This window comes from Pinus tabuliformis, chromosome 3_1 (genome assembly GCF_031772625.1).
Source record: "Pinus tabuliformis cultivar Carrire ecotype Pingquan chromosome 3_1, CPIR1, whole genome shotgun sequence".
NCBI classification, from domain to species: Eukaryota; Viridiplantae; Streptophyta; class Pinopsida; order Pinales; family Pinaceae; genus Pinus; species Pinus tabuliformis.
In genome coordinates, this window is record NC_142301.1 from 671,699,344 (window position 1) to 671,715,848 (window position 16,505).

The window sequence follows — 16,505 nt, forward strand, 5'->3', positions numbered from 1 at the left end:
TATTCTCTTGAGCATGTTAGGGTGAGATTGATGAATCAATAATCCTTGAAAGTGAGTGACAAATCACTAATTCTTCAAACTGATTTTATCAACTTTAACCTACTATTTATGTCAATTAAACTAATTATTAAAATCTATGAAATCAACTACTAAAAGAATTTAGAATCTATATCTCTTTCTACCTCGCATAGTTCACACATTGTTTTGTCTATCAAGAGGATGTAAAATTAGAGGCATGCAACTACAGAGGGCCATCACATTCCAACTACCCTACAAAGAAGCTAGTGTGAGAAGAACATTTTTCACTAAACCAAATTTTGTATTTAGTAATGGAGTATTTTAACTATTAAATACAATAATTATTTTAAGTAATAGAATATTTTAACTATTAAATATTATGATTATTTTATTTGAAATCAAATAAGATTATAAATTTTTACTGACTAATTTTTTTTTTAATATAAAAATAATTATAATCCCCTAGAGACTAAAGTCATGTCCAAAAAAATTCAACCTGAAATTATATAAGAAGGTTAAACACACACAATAAGAATGATAAACACGTATAATAGTTAAGCTACGCATTTCTTTATCACTTCCTGTGAAAGATTTTCTAATGGGATTTGCCATGTAAAAAGGAGGTAGAACTATGAACATCAAGGAGCAGGGTTGGAGTTTGACAGGGATTTGTCATAGTTCATTTTTACCGTATTATATGGTTAAAATATTTCGATAATCGTTTCTTGTGAAATGTATTGAAGTATATATAACGTATTTTTGATAGTTTATTTGGAAAATGTTATTAATACCTTTCAAAACCCTTTTTTATTTTTCAACCTTTTTTGAATTTTTTGATTTTCAAAATTATCATTTTTGCATATGAATTCAGGAATTTTAGTGTCTTCGGATTTATCTCAAATCTCTCTCTTTAATTTATAAATTTTAAAGTAAATTTCAAAACCAAATTTTATACTTATATTTTGTATGTGAAGTATGAAATATTCAATTACTAACTATAAACATAACATTATTTTTCACTATATCATATTTAGTTGTTTTTAGTATTGTCTTATAGAATGTATTGCGTCTCCACTCGATGCAAGCTATAATAATTTAACCCACCTCTATAGCGCATTTTAGTTTTCTTTGCATTTTATGCCCTGCTTATTACATTTAGGTAATTTTTTCAATCGAGATTCTGGAACCAAATGTAATTTTTTCGATCAAGCTTTGGAAACCAAATATTTGTCCTTTGTACATTCCATGGCATATGACTTTTTTTTATTTGAAATATTAATATGGATAAAGGAAGTTTTGTGTATTTACCTGATTATATATCAAGTATTTATTTTGTAGATTTATAATTTCCTTTTGGAAAGAGGAAGAAGATGTATACTATGTTATTATATATCTTTTTAATAAATAATAATAAATAACTAAAGTATAAATGGGAATAAATAAATAAATTGTTTTTAATGTTCAATATATATTGCAATGTTTCTCTACTTAAATTATAAAGTTTATTTTATATATATTTTTTATTTTAATTATAAAGTTTATTTTATATATATTTTTATTTTAATGGAATAATTTTTATAAAAAATTGTGTAGAAAATATATTTTATTATATGATACATATTTTATTTTAACTTATATTTATAAATATATTTTATTGTTATAGATAAGATTGTGATTTTGATAAATAAATTATAATTATATTATCTATATATATATATATGATAATTTTTTATTTTTTTTTTAATTAAGTCTATAGGCATGTTTATTTTGGAATAGTTTTTCTATTATATTAATGTAAGTATGAAAAATTATTTTGTGGATGGTAGGGATTGAACTTCCATGAAATATTTTGGAATTTTCATAGTAAAACATGCAAACCAAAAGTTAATGTAATTATAAATAATTATTTGGTGGATGAGAGGGATTTAACCTCCATGGAATATTTTAGAATATTCATAATAAAACACACCAACCAAAAGTTAATGTACTTATAAATAAGTATTTGATGGATGGGAGATATTTAACTTCCATGGAATATTTTTGAATATTCATACTAAAACACACCAACCAAAAGCTGAGATTTATTTCCATGCCCCATTTTTTTAAATTTAAATTGATTAAATAAAAGAAATGGTTATATAAACAAGCATCATATGAAGTGATTTAAGTTTTTTTTGGACATGGTTTCCTCATAAGTCATTCCATGCCCCGTTTTTCTTTTTAGTTAAATTGATTAAATAAAAGAAATAGTCATATAAACAAGTATCATATGAAGTGATTTATGGTTGTTTGGACATGGTGTCCTCATAAGTCATTCCATGCCTTATTTTTCTTTTTATTTAAGTTGATTAATTAAAAGAAATAGTCATATAAACAAGCGTCATATGAAGTGATTTATGGTTTCTTGGACATAGTGTCCTCATAAGTGATTCCATGACACATTTTTTTTTTCTATTTAAATAATAGGAATAGTCATATAAACAAGCATCATATGAAGTGATTTATGGTTTTTTGGACATTTTGTCCTCGTAAGTCATTCCATGCTTCATTTTTATTTTTATTTAAATTGATTAAATAAAATAAATTGTCATATAGACAAGCATCATATGAAGTGATTTATGGTTTTTTGGACATGTTGTCCTCATAAGCCATTCCATGCGATGCTTTTCTTTTTATTGAAATTGATTAAATAAAAGAAATAGTCATATAAACAAGCATCATATGAAGTGATTTATGGTTTTTTATACATGGTGTCCTCATAAGCCATTCCATGTCCAGTTTCTTTTTAATTAAATTTATTAAATCAAAGAAATAGTAATACAAACAAGCATCATATGAAGTGATTTATGGTTTTTTGGACTTGTTGTCCTCATAAGTCATTCCATGCCCCATTTTTATTTTTATTTAAATTGATTAAATAATAGATTATTTAACTAAGTCCATATACACATATATTTTTGGCTAGTCTTTATATTATATTAATGTATTTATGAATAGTTATTTGGTGGACAGTAGAGATTGAACCTCCATGAAATTTTTTGTAATATTCATAGTAAAACATACCAACCAAAAGTTAATGTAATTATGAATAGTTATTTGGTGGATGAGAGGGATTTAACCTGCATGGAATATTTTGGAATATTCAGACTAAAACACACCAACCAAAAGTTAATGTAATTATTTATAAGTATTTGGTGGATGGGAGAGATTTAACCTCCATGGAATATTTTGAAATACTCATACTAAAACACACCAACCAAAAGTTGAGATTTATTTCCATGCCCCGTTTTTCTTTTTATTTAAATTGATTAAATAAAATAAATAGTCATATAAAAAAGCATCAGATGAAGTGATTTATAGTTTCTTGGACATGGTGTCCTCATAAGTCACTCCATGCCCCATTTTTCTTTTTATTTAAATTGATTAAATAAAATAAATAATCATATAAACAAGCATCATATGAAGTCATTTATGGTTGTTTGGACATGGTGTCCTCATAAGTCATTCCATGCCCTGTTTTTCTTTTTATTTAAATTCATTAAATAAAATAAATTCTCATATAAACAAGCATCATATGAAGTGATTTATGTTTTTTTAGACATGGTGTCCTCATAAGTCATTCCATGCCCTGTTTTTCTTTTTATTTAAATTCATTAAATAAAAGAAATAGTCATATAAACAAGCATCATATGAAGTGATTTATGGTTGTTTGGACATGGTGTCCTCATAAGTCATTCCATGCCCTATTTTTCTTTTCATTTAAATTGATTAAATAAAATAAATTGTCATATAAGTAAGCATCATATGAAGTGATTTATGGTTTTTTTGACATGGTGTCCTCATAAGTCATTTGATGCCCCGTTTTTCTTTTTATTTAAATTGATTAAACAATTAATGATTTAATTAATTACATCGACATGTCTATTTTGGAATAGTCTTTAGATTATATTAATGCATCTATGAATAGTTATTTGGTGGATGGTATGGATTGAACCTCCATGAAATATTTTGGAATATTCATAGTAAAACATACCTACCAAAATTCAATGTAATTATGAGTAATTATTTGGTGGATGAGAGGGATTTAACCTACGTGGAATATTCTAGAATATTCATACTAAAACAAAGTAACCAAAAGTTAATGTAATTATGAATAATTATTTGGTGGATGGGAGAGATTTAACCTCCATGGAATATTTTGGAATATTCATACTAAAACACACTGTTGACACCTAATCTTCATGATTGGGGGAAATTTAAATAAATAAATTAGGAATGTGAACAGTCATCGAGAGATGAACTGAACAATCACTCCTATTGTATATAACAATAGGCTGCCTATGGAATAATAGACGAATCAGTTTTACTGCCTTTGGAGAGTTACTGCCTGGCCTGACATGGTATGAGAGCCAGTTCTAAAAATAGTTGTAACTCCCCTCATTATTTGCTACCGTGGGTTGTACGTTGGCCTGAGCTTTGTCCTCAAACGCCTCTGTCGTTCTGTCCACTAAGCACTGCTCTGCCTCTGTCCTTAAATAATTTGCCACTGCTAGTTGTTCTGCCTCTGTCCTGAAATAATTTGGAAGCTACCTGACCTGTGCTCTACTCCATATTCCATTGCCTGCCCAGATATTCATTGGTGCCTCTATGCATGACCTGTCTGAGCTCATTTCGCTCTCTGCGCTTCTATGTTAAAATCTCTGTCGAAACTCTGCAAATCTCGTTCATTCTTGAATACATTCGTTGAAGCGCGTCACTTCATGCTGTATTCAACAATAATATTACTGTTGAAGGGGTCGTATTGCTGTGTTGAGACATTTTTTTGGAAAGTTCAAAACGATTGAAGAATTAGTGTGAGAGCCTGGTCAAAACTTGGAAGTGTTGTGGTGTTTGGTTTTTTGGACACAAACAAAAAGATGAGATTTATTTCCATGCCCCGTTTTTTTTTTTTTTTAAATTGATTAAATAAAAGAAATAATCATATAAACAAGCATCGTATGATGTGATTTATGGCTTTTTGGACATGGTGCCCTCATAAGCCATAGTATAGTATTGACCCATGTTATTGTGACAAATCCTATTTATAAATTAAAAATCTCCATTGTATATATCCATTGCTAACAATATTATTCCATGTTTTTTAAATATATAAATGTTGAACTTATATATTAATTTTTCTCATAATTCATATTAATAATAATAATTTAAAGTAAAGTTATATTTTAATTTTTTGTAATTTTATGAACATGAGATGTCTCATGTGGTAAGTGTTTTGATTGTTATGGCTGCACTAATGATGTGTTTATTTTCATTTTTTTAAATCACTTAGTTTAGTTTGTATTTTTTTATTAGATTATGTCATTTTTAATTTGGTTCACATTATGGGTCTATGATCGATTATTTCATATTAAAAAGTGGATTTGAATAAGATGTAATTGTTACATCATATATGTGTTCAATGAAGTATTATCATTTATTTAAGCAAATACAATGTGAGGAAGGCTTTGTCTTAGGTCTAGGGTATGGATGCACTATAGTTCTAGTTTTGGGATTATTATTTAAACATTGGATTGAACTCGGGGCTTTAGACATAATTTTATAGTAGGAAAGAATAAGTTGGTGTATGAAGGTTAGAGATTAGCTTATATACTTTAAGATAGAGTATGCTAGTCTAGGTTAAGGATGAGTTAAGATAGGATATGCTAGGTGGCTAGGTTAGATTAGATTAAGCTAAGTTAAGGTAAGATTTAGGTAGGCTATGGTAGGTTATTCTGGCATAGGTTTGGTTGGGAAAAGAAAGGCTAGCTTAACTAAAGTAGGTGAAGTTACATTGGACAAGGTTAGTTTATGGAAGGGTAGATTAGGAAACCAATGCTCGTGTAGCTTCTTTATTCAATAAAAGGCACAGTAAAAGAAACCAAACAACATCCTATTACATTACATTGCAGGGAGTTGTTGATAGAACATGATCCTTCACTGATATTTGTATAGGCTTATTGGGTTTTATGTTTGATGACCTAGTCCTAGAGATTTTCGATTTGTTCAACTTGGGAATGAATGGTTTCTTTAATAGTGGTTGGGTTATGGGTAGCTTCGCTTATCGACTCTTGGATTTGCTTCTAATTCCATATGTTCAAGATAATCTTACCTAGACTCAACATGGTTTCATTGACAAGATAAGCAAGATCCAGAAAATTGCAAGGGATGGATTCAATCAATTGAAAGGGAGGTGGTGTTATCTAGAAAATTGCAATAAGGTGAAGTTGCTTGACTTGAAAATTGTTCTTCGAGCATGTTATTTGTTGCATAATACTTTTGAGTAGCACAATGAGGATTTTGATCTAGAGTTTTCATTTGAGCTAGTGGATGATGAGATGTGTCTAGAAAGTTGTATGCAATATTTGAGTCTATGTAGGAAAAGGATAAAATTGCAACCAATTTGTTCCATCATGCTCATGTTAGCATACGTTTTCTCTAGACATACTACCAAATCCTTTTTCCTCTTTTGGGTATGTTTATTGGATTCTAGTTCCTAAACACCACATCTATCGATTGTTTATGCTCATGAGATAGAAAAATCTCAATCAAAGATGGGATGAACATAGGGCCACATGTAGTTCATGAATATATTTACCATAATTGTTTATATCATCCTCATTTAGGCATAAGTTTTCTTTAAACATACTTCCAAAGCCCTTTGTTTTTTTTTTTGGTTAAGTTATTCCTTCATTATTCAATTTCAATCTCCCATGCATTCTCTTAGGTCCTCCCACCTCTCATAAAGCTAGAAGCATCCTATTAAGAGATGAGATGAATGTAAGGTCACCTTTAATTGAGTTGGTGAAACTCAACGATCAAACATAATACCATGCTTGCTTGCATTAGGGTTATAAGTTCAATTGTTTGAAAATTATTTGTCAATTTTCAGGGAAATTCTTTTCTCTAAAAAATTAACTAGTTAGATATGATATGGAGCTCTATTAGAGTGAACTTTTTATGATTCTATTCATTGTTACTTTGTAACACACACTTGTTTTTTATGTCTGTGAGAGTGAGTTTGTTTTGATTTTATTCATTGTTACTTTAATACACACACTTGTTTTTATGTGTGTGTGTGTTTAGTTATTTATATATATGAACAATAATATATATTGGTTTTCCTTAATTTTGATAATAAAAGAAGAAATTATTGGATCAAAACCTATTTTTACCACATTTAATTCTTATTAGTATTTTCTCTCCAATAATGTAATAATGGAGGAAACCATAACATGATGTCAAGAGATTTGCAATATCTTTTTGTTATAGATTTAGTCTTTTAATTTTCAAAAGGTTTAGATATTATGCATTTAAACTTTGTTAGTATTACTGTATATCCCATGATTCAAAAGAGTGCTAAAATATATATTGTTAAATGTATAATTTATCTATAGATCATACAATATATCTTATATATGTAAATCTTAGCATAAACCATATTAATTAATCTATTTTTGAGTTTTTATTGATAAGATTCAATAATTAAGGAGTTTAGACTTCTGTGATCCATAACATTGTTTAGAAAATCTTCGGCAAAATCACATAATCAATCTTATGTCGACGCGTTTCGAACCAACCAGTGTGGTTCATCACTGGTTGGTTCGAAACACGTCGACAAAAGATTGATTATGTGATTTTGCCGAAGATTTTCTAAACAAGATTCAATAATTTTACTTCTTTTGTCATTTTATATGTTTTTTTAGTCATATCTCATATATATACAAATGCTATGGCATTTTCAGGTCAAAAACATTTGAATTCAAGATTGTGGAGATTGTATTGTGAGTATTCCATGTAATTTCAAACCAAAACTCAAAATTTAATTAGTGATTTGTGTATTATAGTCATTTTTTAAAATATTTGAATTTTTTTTAATATTACTAATTATTAAAGGGTCAATTTTAAATGAAATGAAAATTTATTATGAAAACATCATTAAAAACAAAATATTAAACATAACTCCTTGAGCGGAAGCATAAACATCCCAAACATATAATCAATTTTTTTTTTTAAATGTGTTTAACTGATAAAGAGAAATCCAACCATGTGTGGGAGTGTTGGGAGAAGCAAAATAAACGGTTAATAGAGACCAGATATTCTCTATTGCAAGAGCTTAGCGTTGTCCGAGGTTGCCCTGGTGCATTTCACTGGGCTATTGCTGTGATCAATGACCACCTAATTAATTCATCTCCATATAAATTTTCTAGAACCTCTATTCAATCCAAATCCATCCATTCGGCAGCTATTTTCGCCTCCAACATCCGTCAATCTGCACCCTACCTACTTGCTATGTTGGTGCAATGTCAGATCTTACACGCTTATTAAAGAACCATGTCAAATCATAGATCAAACCAGGCCAATGTCAAATCACACATCAAACCAGGCCCGTCGGCATTACTCTGAATGTGAGTGTGAATGCATTACAATTACTTACAGATGAGGGACAGGGACTAAAATTGAAAAATTATTGGAGTAGTCTATTTAGGTGGAGGAATCGGGAAAAAAGTCAAATTAAAAGTGGTAAGAATTTGGGGAGAAAAATCAAATTTTTTGTAGAGACAGTAAAAAAAATGTCTAATACACTTAAAATTTTAAAGTTTAACAACTATAACTTGTATTTACAAAAATCCTTAACTGATTTTCTTTAAATATAACCAGAATTTCCATAACTTTCACACCAATTCCTCCCATTAATTAAACTATCCCAAAATTATTTAATATTTTAGCCATATTGTGACAACGGACCAAAAATCATTCGAGAGATCGTCTACTCTACACATTAAAGGACTTACAATGTTACAGTTTAAATTAGAAAACATACTCTTTTGTATCAGAGTGACGATACAAGAGTCCTTCAAACTTCAATTTGGTCTTATCAAGTTTAATAAACCATCCCTCCTCTGCCTATAAACGGACTAGAATTGATGGATCCAACTAATCAGATTTATGTCGGTTAGGTTTTACTCATTTTGTACTTGTTATTATAGACATGTCATTTTTATGTTTACTGTCAACAAAAAAACAATAAACCAACAACATCCTACAGGCAGTCAAATTCCAACAACATCCTACAGGCAGTCAAATTCCAGGCATGGCGGTTATGTATTGTCATCACATTCTCACCATCAATGGCATTCAAAAGCCGCATTTCTCTTTACAAATTACATGTATATGATTCGATGAGTTAGTTGCCTGACTTCATATCAACGGTTGAGTTGCTCATCTGAGAGTTGCAGCCTGCACTATCTTGGCAAAAGGCACCAGATAACACCAGATGAAAGAAACAAACAGAACGGTTTGCGTGACGGGAGCAGGGGGATTCATTGCCTCGTGGCTTGTTAAGATGCTCCTCAAAAGAGGCTACACCGTGAGAGGAGTAGTTCGCACCAACCCAAATGGTATGTAGGCTTACCATATAATCAGTTTAATTATTTGTTTATTTCTTCATGGAGCTAGGGTTTCTGATGGTATTTGACATATACAGATGATGGGGGGAAGTATGCACATCTTAGAGCGTTGGAAGGAGCAAAAGAGAAGCTTGAGCTTGTGAGAGCTGATATTCTCGATTACCAGAGCTTAGTAGTAGTCATCCGAGGCTGCCATGGTGTATTTCATGTGGCTACCGCTATGAGCAATAACCCCGTAATTAATTATTTTATAACCTCTAGACCTTGCAATTCCAACATATTTAGTTAGCAGCCATCAATTTAGTTGTAGTTTAAAATGGCGGCAAGCAACTGTATTAGTCTTGTGGCCATTTGGCTGTTAGATATTGTTAACCATTGTAGCCACTGATGGACTTAGGTCCGTACATGATGGATGTAATTATATGCAGGAAGAGGTAATAGCGCCAGCGGTGAAAGGAACGAAGAATATGATGGAGGTTTGCGCAGAAATGGGGGTGAAGCGCGTAGTTTTTACGTCTTCTATCGGTGCTGTTTACATGGACCCTCACAGAAACCCATTTGCCAAAGTCGATGAGGATTGCTGGAGCAATTTGGATTACTGCATACAGACCAGTGTATTTATTACTTTCTCTGGATTAATACACTACTCTCAATATATATAGAAATATCAAGTTGGATCGTATGGATTTGGGCTAACTGTATTACTTGGTTTTGTTCATTAATTGCAGAACTGGTATTGCTATGCAAAAACCTTGGCAGAGAGATCGGCATGGGAGCTAGCCAAGAAATTGAATTTAGAGCTGGTAGTGTTGATTCCTGGGCTGGTTTTAGGTTCGAATTTGAATCCCAGCATGGACGTTGGCACTGCTCATATTATGAAATACTTGACAGGTAGGTAAAGCTTTCTATCCTAGTTAGTTATACATATATATATATATAGTTACACGATTACCGATTTAATCGACGAAGATCGATGCCAGGGTCAGCGAAGACGTATGCGAACTTAACTCAGGTATATGTGGATGTGAGGGACGTTGCAGAGGCTCACATTTTAGTGTACGAAACGCCCTCGGCCAGCGGCCACAGATATGTGTGTGGAGAATGCAACATCCACCGAGGAGACCTCGTCGGCATGTTGGCCAAACTGTGCCCACGCTCTCCCCTCCCTACCGAGTACGCACCACAGCAATCTTACATAATATATTTTAATATATTTATGTTCAAATTATATTCATATATACGAATCAAGCAAAATAAACAGTCTAATTCTCTGCACCATCATTCACGCAGGTGTTCAGACCAGATAAATCTAAGGAAGCAGCCATATGAGTTTTCTAACCAGAAGCTAAAGGATTTAAATTTCTCATTTACACCTGTGATAAAGAGTGTAGCTGACACCGTCGAAAGCTTACACAAAAAGGGGTTACTTCAACGCCATCTTTCAGGGTGGGATGACATGGACCGCAGCCACCCGCTATTGTCTAGGATCTGAGAAACGGAATGATACAAGTTAATACTGTAATCCTTAATACAAGTTAATCCTGTATATTTCTACAAGCTTTAGAACATATAGCGTACTTAGATGCTCACTACGATTTGAATTATTACTTCTCTGTCATAGTAGTTAATGTTTCAAGGCGGCCTACATTGTAATAATGAAGATATCAATTCGGAATTGGGATAGTATTTGTATGTGTGATTATATATATATAGATATATATATTTTTTAGAAAAGGAAGCTTTCTTTTATCATGCATCATGTCTTTTTTTTCATCCTGAACAGAAAAACAGAATTTTTACCTATACTTGTTTTATAAACAAAAGTGGAAAATTTGCAGGATACTGTATGTTTGAAAGTACATTTGGCGTTTTAAATTTATTAAAATAGTTCTCAAAAATCATGATAACTCTGGTTAATCAAAATCTAAGATATCTACTTTCTTATGCTTAAAGATCCTACTATTTCTGCAATTCCAGATGCCCCATATGATGTAAAGGAGAAGAATTTTTTGGTGAAGTGAACAAAAGGTTGAAACATGCCTCCAGGTTGTGGTGTGTCCAGCTCCCATCGTTTTGGAAAATATTGAGAAAAGAAAGTCAGATCTCTAATGCAATAGAATAGTTTAAAAGTAGGTGAGACACATCCTCCTACTTTTGCATGTAGAGAGGAGATATGCTAGGACCGTAGAAGCCTCTGTGAGAGAGGTTTTCCCAAGTGAGTATTTTATAGTGGAGGGCCAGTCAGCGAAAACATTTAAGTTTTAATGGAATCTTCCACTTTCATATCTTGTAGAGCTAACGTGGTTTTTTATTTACAGGTGTTGAGTTAGAGATGAACTTATAAATTTCGCTGATCACAATATGGTTCTGATTGGTTTTCCCAATCCAGGGCAATCTATCTTCCTCTTCAGTGAGTTGAATCCCAACAGCCTCAATCTGTCTGATGTATAGGTCCCATTCTGAAGCCAATGTACGAGAAAGAACAATGTCTACAGCCCGAATCCAAGATTGGATGTAATGAGATGTAGTTCTATGAGATAGAATATGAGATATAGAGTACATACCTCTACTGCGCAGATGATGAAAGAAAGGAGACCGCCGAGAATGAGAGCGCAATAGTCCTTTAATGATGTCCAGACCCACACCTGTCATGTTACCATTTCCTACTTCGCAACATAGACCAGCGAATAGCCGGTGTCTATTTCTGATCATGCTTGGCCAAATACAAGAGGAAAAGGATGATTGATAAGCCCCATCTTTAATCCAATCTTCTAGATACTTATAAGCCATATACTTTCCTCAATAATCTGTGACCAGATGCCACTACCACTCAGTCCTCTCCACAGACTCTTACAGATTAATGTCGTGTTGAAAGATAGAGTATCTAGGATCCCAGCCCCCACAGTCAGCAGGCTAGAGTGGACAAACGTACAAGATGGATCTTTGGATCTTTTTGAGTGCATCAGAACCACACCATAGAATCTAACCAGAGTAGCATCAATCTTCCTGATGATGGACATGGACACCATATAAATGGGAAAGAGCTAACCAGCTATATATTGGGTATTTAATGCCCTCAGAGCAGCAGTCTACTTAACCCGATAACATGGGAGTGGGCAAATTAGGCATTAAATAATATTTGCCTACTCCCATGCTATCCGGCTAAATGGTGTGCTGCTCTGAGGGCATTAAATACCCAATATATAACTGGTTAACTCCAGCATCCAAAATAAGATATTGATTATAAAACGTTATTAATCAGTATAAGCCTTCCACCCATCGGAAGCCACCTATGGGCCCAATGATTAATCTTATAGTCAATTTTATTAATGACCCATCCCCAATCAGAAATCAAATATGTGGTTTGATATGGATTCCCAAGTATATGAAACCAAAATCCAATGTCCGAACTGAATCTCAAAAAAATTGGCTGCTTCGGTTTGATATGGAATCGTATTATATGAAACCAGAATCCAATGGCCGAACTGAACTCCAAAAAGTGCGCTGATTTGATCAACCTGAACCGGTTCCTCAGTATTAGCTATAAGTTCTGATTTAGTATCAATGTGATTAAATATCTATGTTATTAAAGATTTCTATCGTCAATAGCCTTTGTATATTTGATTAAATATTTATGTTACTACCGTACCATATGTCGAACATTTGTCCATACAGTTTGACTTTTAGTAACTTTTGTCAATTTATTTTGGGACAGAATTAAATTTAAAGCATGTTTAATATATTAAACATGTTTAATATAGCCATGTTTATTATAGGGGGTCTAAGAAATTTTAATTTAATTATCCTTCAGGGTTAGGTTGGAGTACTGGTAGAAATTTAATATTTTTAATAGTATGCAGAAAATTTGAGTGAATTTCGGCCATTTATTTTATGACATAATAAAATTTATGTATGTTTAATATAACCATGTTTATTCTATAACTATATTTATTGTAGGGACTCCGAGAAATTTTAATTTAATTATCTACAAAAGTGAGGTTGATTGATGGATTAGGTTGAATTGATGGTAGATATTTTATATTTTATTTGAATGGTTTTGAGAAATTTTAATTTAATTATTTAGAAGGGTTAGGTTGGTTTGATGGTAGAAATTTAATATTTTTAATAGTAGGTAAAATTTAAGGTTGATATTCATGTTTAAAGTAGTTGTTTTATTTATTTTTATTTTAATTAGATTGATTAAATAAATAAAAGGTATTAATAATAAGTTCTATCCGAAATGAGGGCATGTGGTATTGATAAGCCATGGCATTGGTTTATTGATATTGTAATAAGGTCTATTTGCATCTATGTTAAAGTGGGATGAATTTCCATGGTTAAAAATCTAGTTACATGTTTTTTGAAATGTATATATGTTTAACTTATATATTATTTTTTTTACAATTAATAATAATAGGAATTTAAAATAAATTTATAATTAAATTAAATTTTTTAATTTCTTTAGTTTTAGCAACGTAAAATGTATGATAAAGTAAGTGTTTTGATGTTTATAATTAGTTGATGCTATTAGCATTTACCTCTCATTTAATGTATATAAGTACATTAGTTATATTTATATATTAAATTAAAAGACTTCTAAACCTTTCGAATTATATATATTATTTTTCTTATTAAAAATAATACGAGCATTTGCACCAGACGATGCAAAGGAAACATTGTAAGGCATAAATTTGAGAAGCATTGTGACATATAAAGAATAATTGAAGATGAAAATTAGTAGGTGAAGGGTAAAGAGCTAGTACCCAATGCCCATTGCATTAAATAGGTCTTGTTGTTTTTGGAAACTTTTTGGCTCTGTGCAAAAAAAACTTCCCACTGTTAGCAGGCTATGGAATGACTTCAACTAGAAGGAGACAATATTGGATACTATTGCAGGTATTGAGGAGGAGCAGAATGTTATCCTTGTTTGTAAGATAAATAAGTGCAACAAGAAAAGAGGAAATAAGAAGGGCTAAAAAGGGTTATCTACAGTCCTCAATTGTGGCATTTTGCTGTAATATTTTTGCTTCTCAATGTGTATGGTAAATCTTAAACACTCTATCTCTGCTTCTAATGACTTCAATCTGCATATTCTTAAAAAGAGTGTATGATGTTGTTTAAGCTAACATCCTCTTTTTGGTTGGATTTATTTCTGTGAGCAAGGTGGTATTCATTCTTTTAGCTCTCTTTAGTTCCCTTAGTTGTAAGTGCACAAAAATCGTGTACTGACATGACACTGAATTATTGATAATGGGAGTTAATAATCATGACATTTTTTAATTGAATTCTTTGGGTTTTATGTCATTTTATCTCCAAAATATACATATAATTTTTTTGGTTGGAACAAAGCTACAAGTTATAATAACAGAGTTGGCCTTAGAAATTCAAGGGAGGCATGCTGTAGTTAAAGGAACCCCAACTGTGCATCCAACAAATGAATTGTCTTGGTTCAATTGCCCTCAACTTATGATTTTCTTGATCCATTTAACTCTTTTCCAGGTATCAAAATGATTTTCATTCTAAATTTCAATTAACATATTGTATTTCTAAATCCTATTCATAGAGTATTTATGGGAATACCAATTTCTTAATGGTTAGATTATGTTCTGTAGACACTACCCATTAACTTTTTGGGTAGACACTACCCATTATGTCTACCCATTACCCATCATCATCAGGGACCAGAAATAGCGAGTGTTTGCAATGGACTCCATTTTATTTTATTTGCTCAAGTTTGGCCACAAGTTACTTCATATCTGGTTGGTCTTCTTTGTTCTCTGCAAGGCACCTTAGAGCGAATTCAACAATTGCAATAACCATCACTTTTATGTGAGAGTTTGAGTCAATTTCTAGATCTCGGTCTATTAGCTCATGAGAATATCCCACTTTAATATTTGCTATTGCCATATCAGCCAAGAAAATTTCCCTTTTATTATGATCTATGTCCACATCTACCTTGGCAGAGATGATTTCCATCAACACAACTCCAAAATTATCGACATCATATTTATCTGTGAGCTCAAAGCATTGGTGGTATTTCGGGTCAACGTAGCCTGGCTTGCCCTGTGGAGAAGTGGAAACGTGAGTTACAACTAATGGTACAAATATTGAAAGCCCAAAATTCGCTACTTTGACATGAAATTCCTCGTCTAGCAAAATATTTGAAGATTTTACATCGCTGTGGAAAATAGGCAGTTCATGGCAATGAAGAAATGCTAGGGCATTGGAAGTCTCTATACAAAATCTAAGACATGTATCCCAATCTAGACCTTTATCCTTCTTCACTTCCTCATGAAGATGATTTGACAAAGTACCATTTGTAACATATTCATAAACAAGAAGCAGATATGGACTTTGTGGGGAACTACAACAATAGAGATGAACCAGGTTTTGATGATAGAAGTTCGAAAGAATCTGCGCCTCGTTGATGAACTGTTTGAATCTTTTACAAGTACCCCGATGCAGTCTCTTCACTGCCACGACATGACCATACCAGAGTTTACCCAGATAAACCGAACCATATCCTCCATCTCCAACTACATTCTTCTCGTGGAAATTATCGGTCGCCTATTTCAATACTTTGTAGGAGAAAATGGGTAGCATCCCTATCTTACCTTGTGTAGCTTCTTCCATAGCTTTATCCTCATTGTCTGTAAAACTGCTAATAATAGAAATCTCATGAAAATCAAGACTCTTCCTTCCGCACATAGTTATAGCCACTAATAAAGAAGCTACTAGAAACATAGTTGCTCCAATAGATTAACCTGTAGTTGTTAAAATCAGTTAGTAATTAATAGGCCCAATAATACCCATCAACAAATAAGTGAAAATACATGTACCTGCAAGAAAGATATTTACCTATTGCAACACCATTCTTAAGCTTCTCTCCTAGTTCAAAAATATAAATTTAAATTATCTTCAAGGGCTATTCTATTTAATTTCACGGTTACTCAACCAAATAATTCAGACACACTTCCACATAAATATAAATCGAAAGAATACCATGGATGGAACACTTGTTGGTTTGTGGCCCATCCTTGC

The 16,505-nt window shown here is 31.9% G+C and overlaps 1 protein-coding gene and 1 pseudogene across 1 annotated transcript; one reads left to right on the forward strand and one right to left on the reverse strand.

Moving 5' to 3' along the window:
- Positions 1–9,225: 9,225 nt before the first annotated feature.
- On the forward strand, positions 9,226–11,150 carry LOC149188879 (cinnamoyl-CoA reductase 1-like). The gene is made up of 6 exons (XM_089413111.1): positions 9,226–9,455; positions 9,542–9,699; positions 9,893–10,078; positions 10,193–10,355; positions 10,445–10,637; positions 10,755–11,150. Exons 1-6 carry the CDS (start codon positions 9,332–9,334, stop codon positions 10,954–10,956), a joined length of 1,026 nt encoding a protein of 341 aa, XP_089269237.1. The 5' UTR covers positions 9,226–9,331; the 3' UTR covers positions 10,957–11,150.
- A 4,059-nt stretch (positions 11,151–15,209) lies between these two features.
- Positions 15,210–16,172, reverse strand: LOC149188880 (LEAF RUST 10 DISEASE-RESISTANCE LOCUS RECEPTOR-LIKE PROTEIN KINASE-like 1.4 pseudogene; annotated as a pseudogene).
- Positions 16,173–16,505: the final 333 nt, after the last annotated feature.

Coding starts and splice junctions, on each gene's coding strand:
- LOC149188879 (XM_089413111.1), top strand. CDS start 9,332: ATGAAAGAAACAAACAGAACGGTTTGCGTGACGGGAGCAGGGGGATTC. Junction 9,700..9,892: donor CCGCTATGAGCAATAACCCC/GTAATTAATTAT, acceptor AATTATATGCAG/GAAGAGGTAATAGCGCCAGC. Junction 10,638..10,754: donor CGCTCTCCCCTCCCTACCGA/GTACGCACCACA, acceptor TCATTCACGCAG/GTGTTCAGACCAGATAAATC.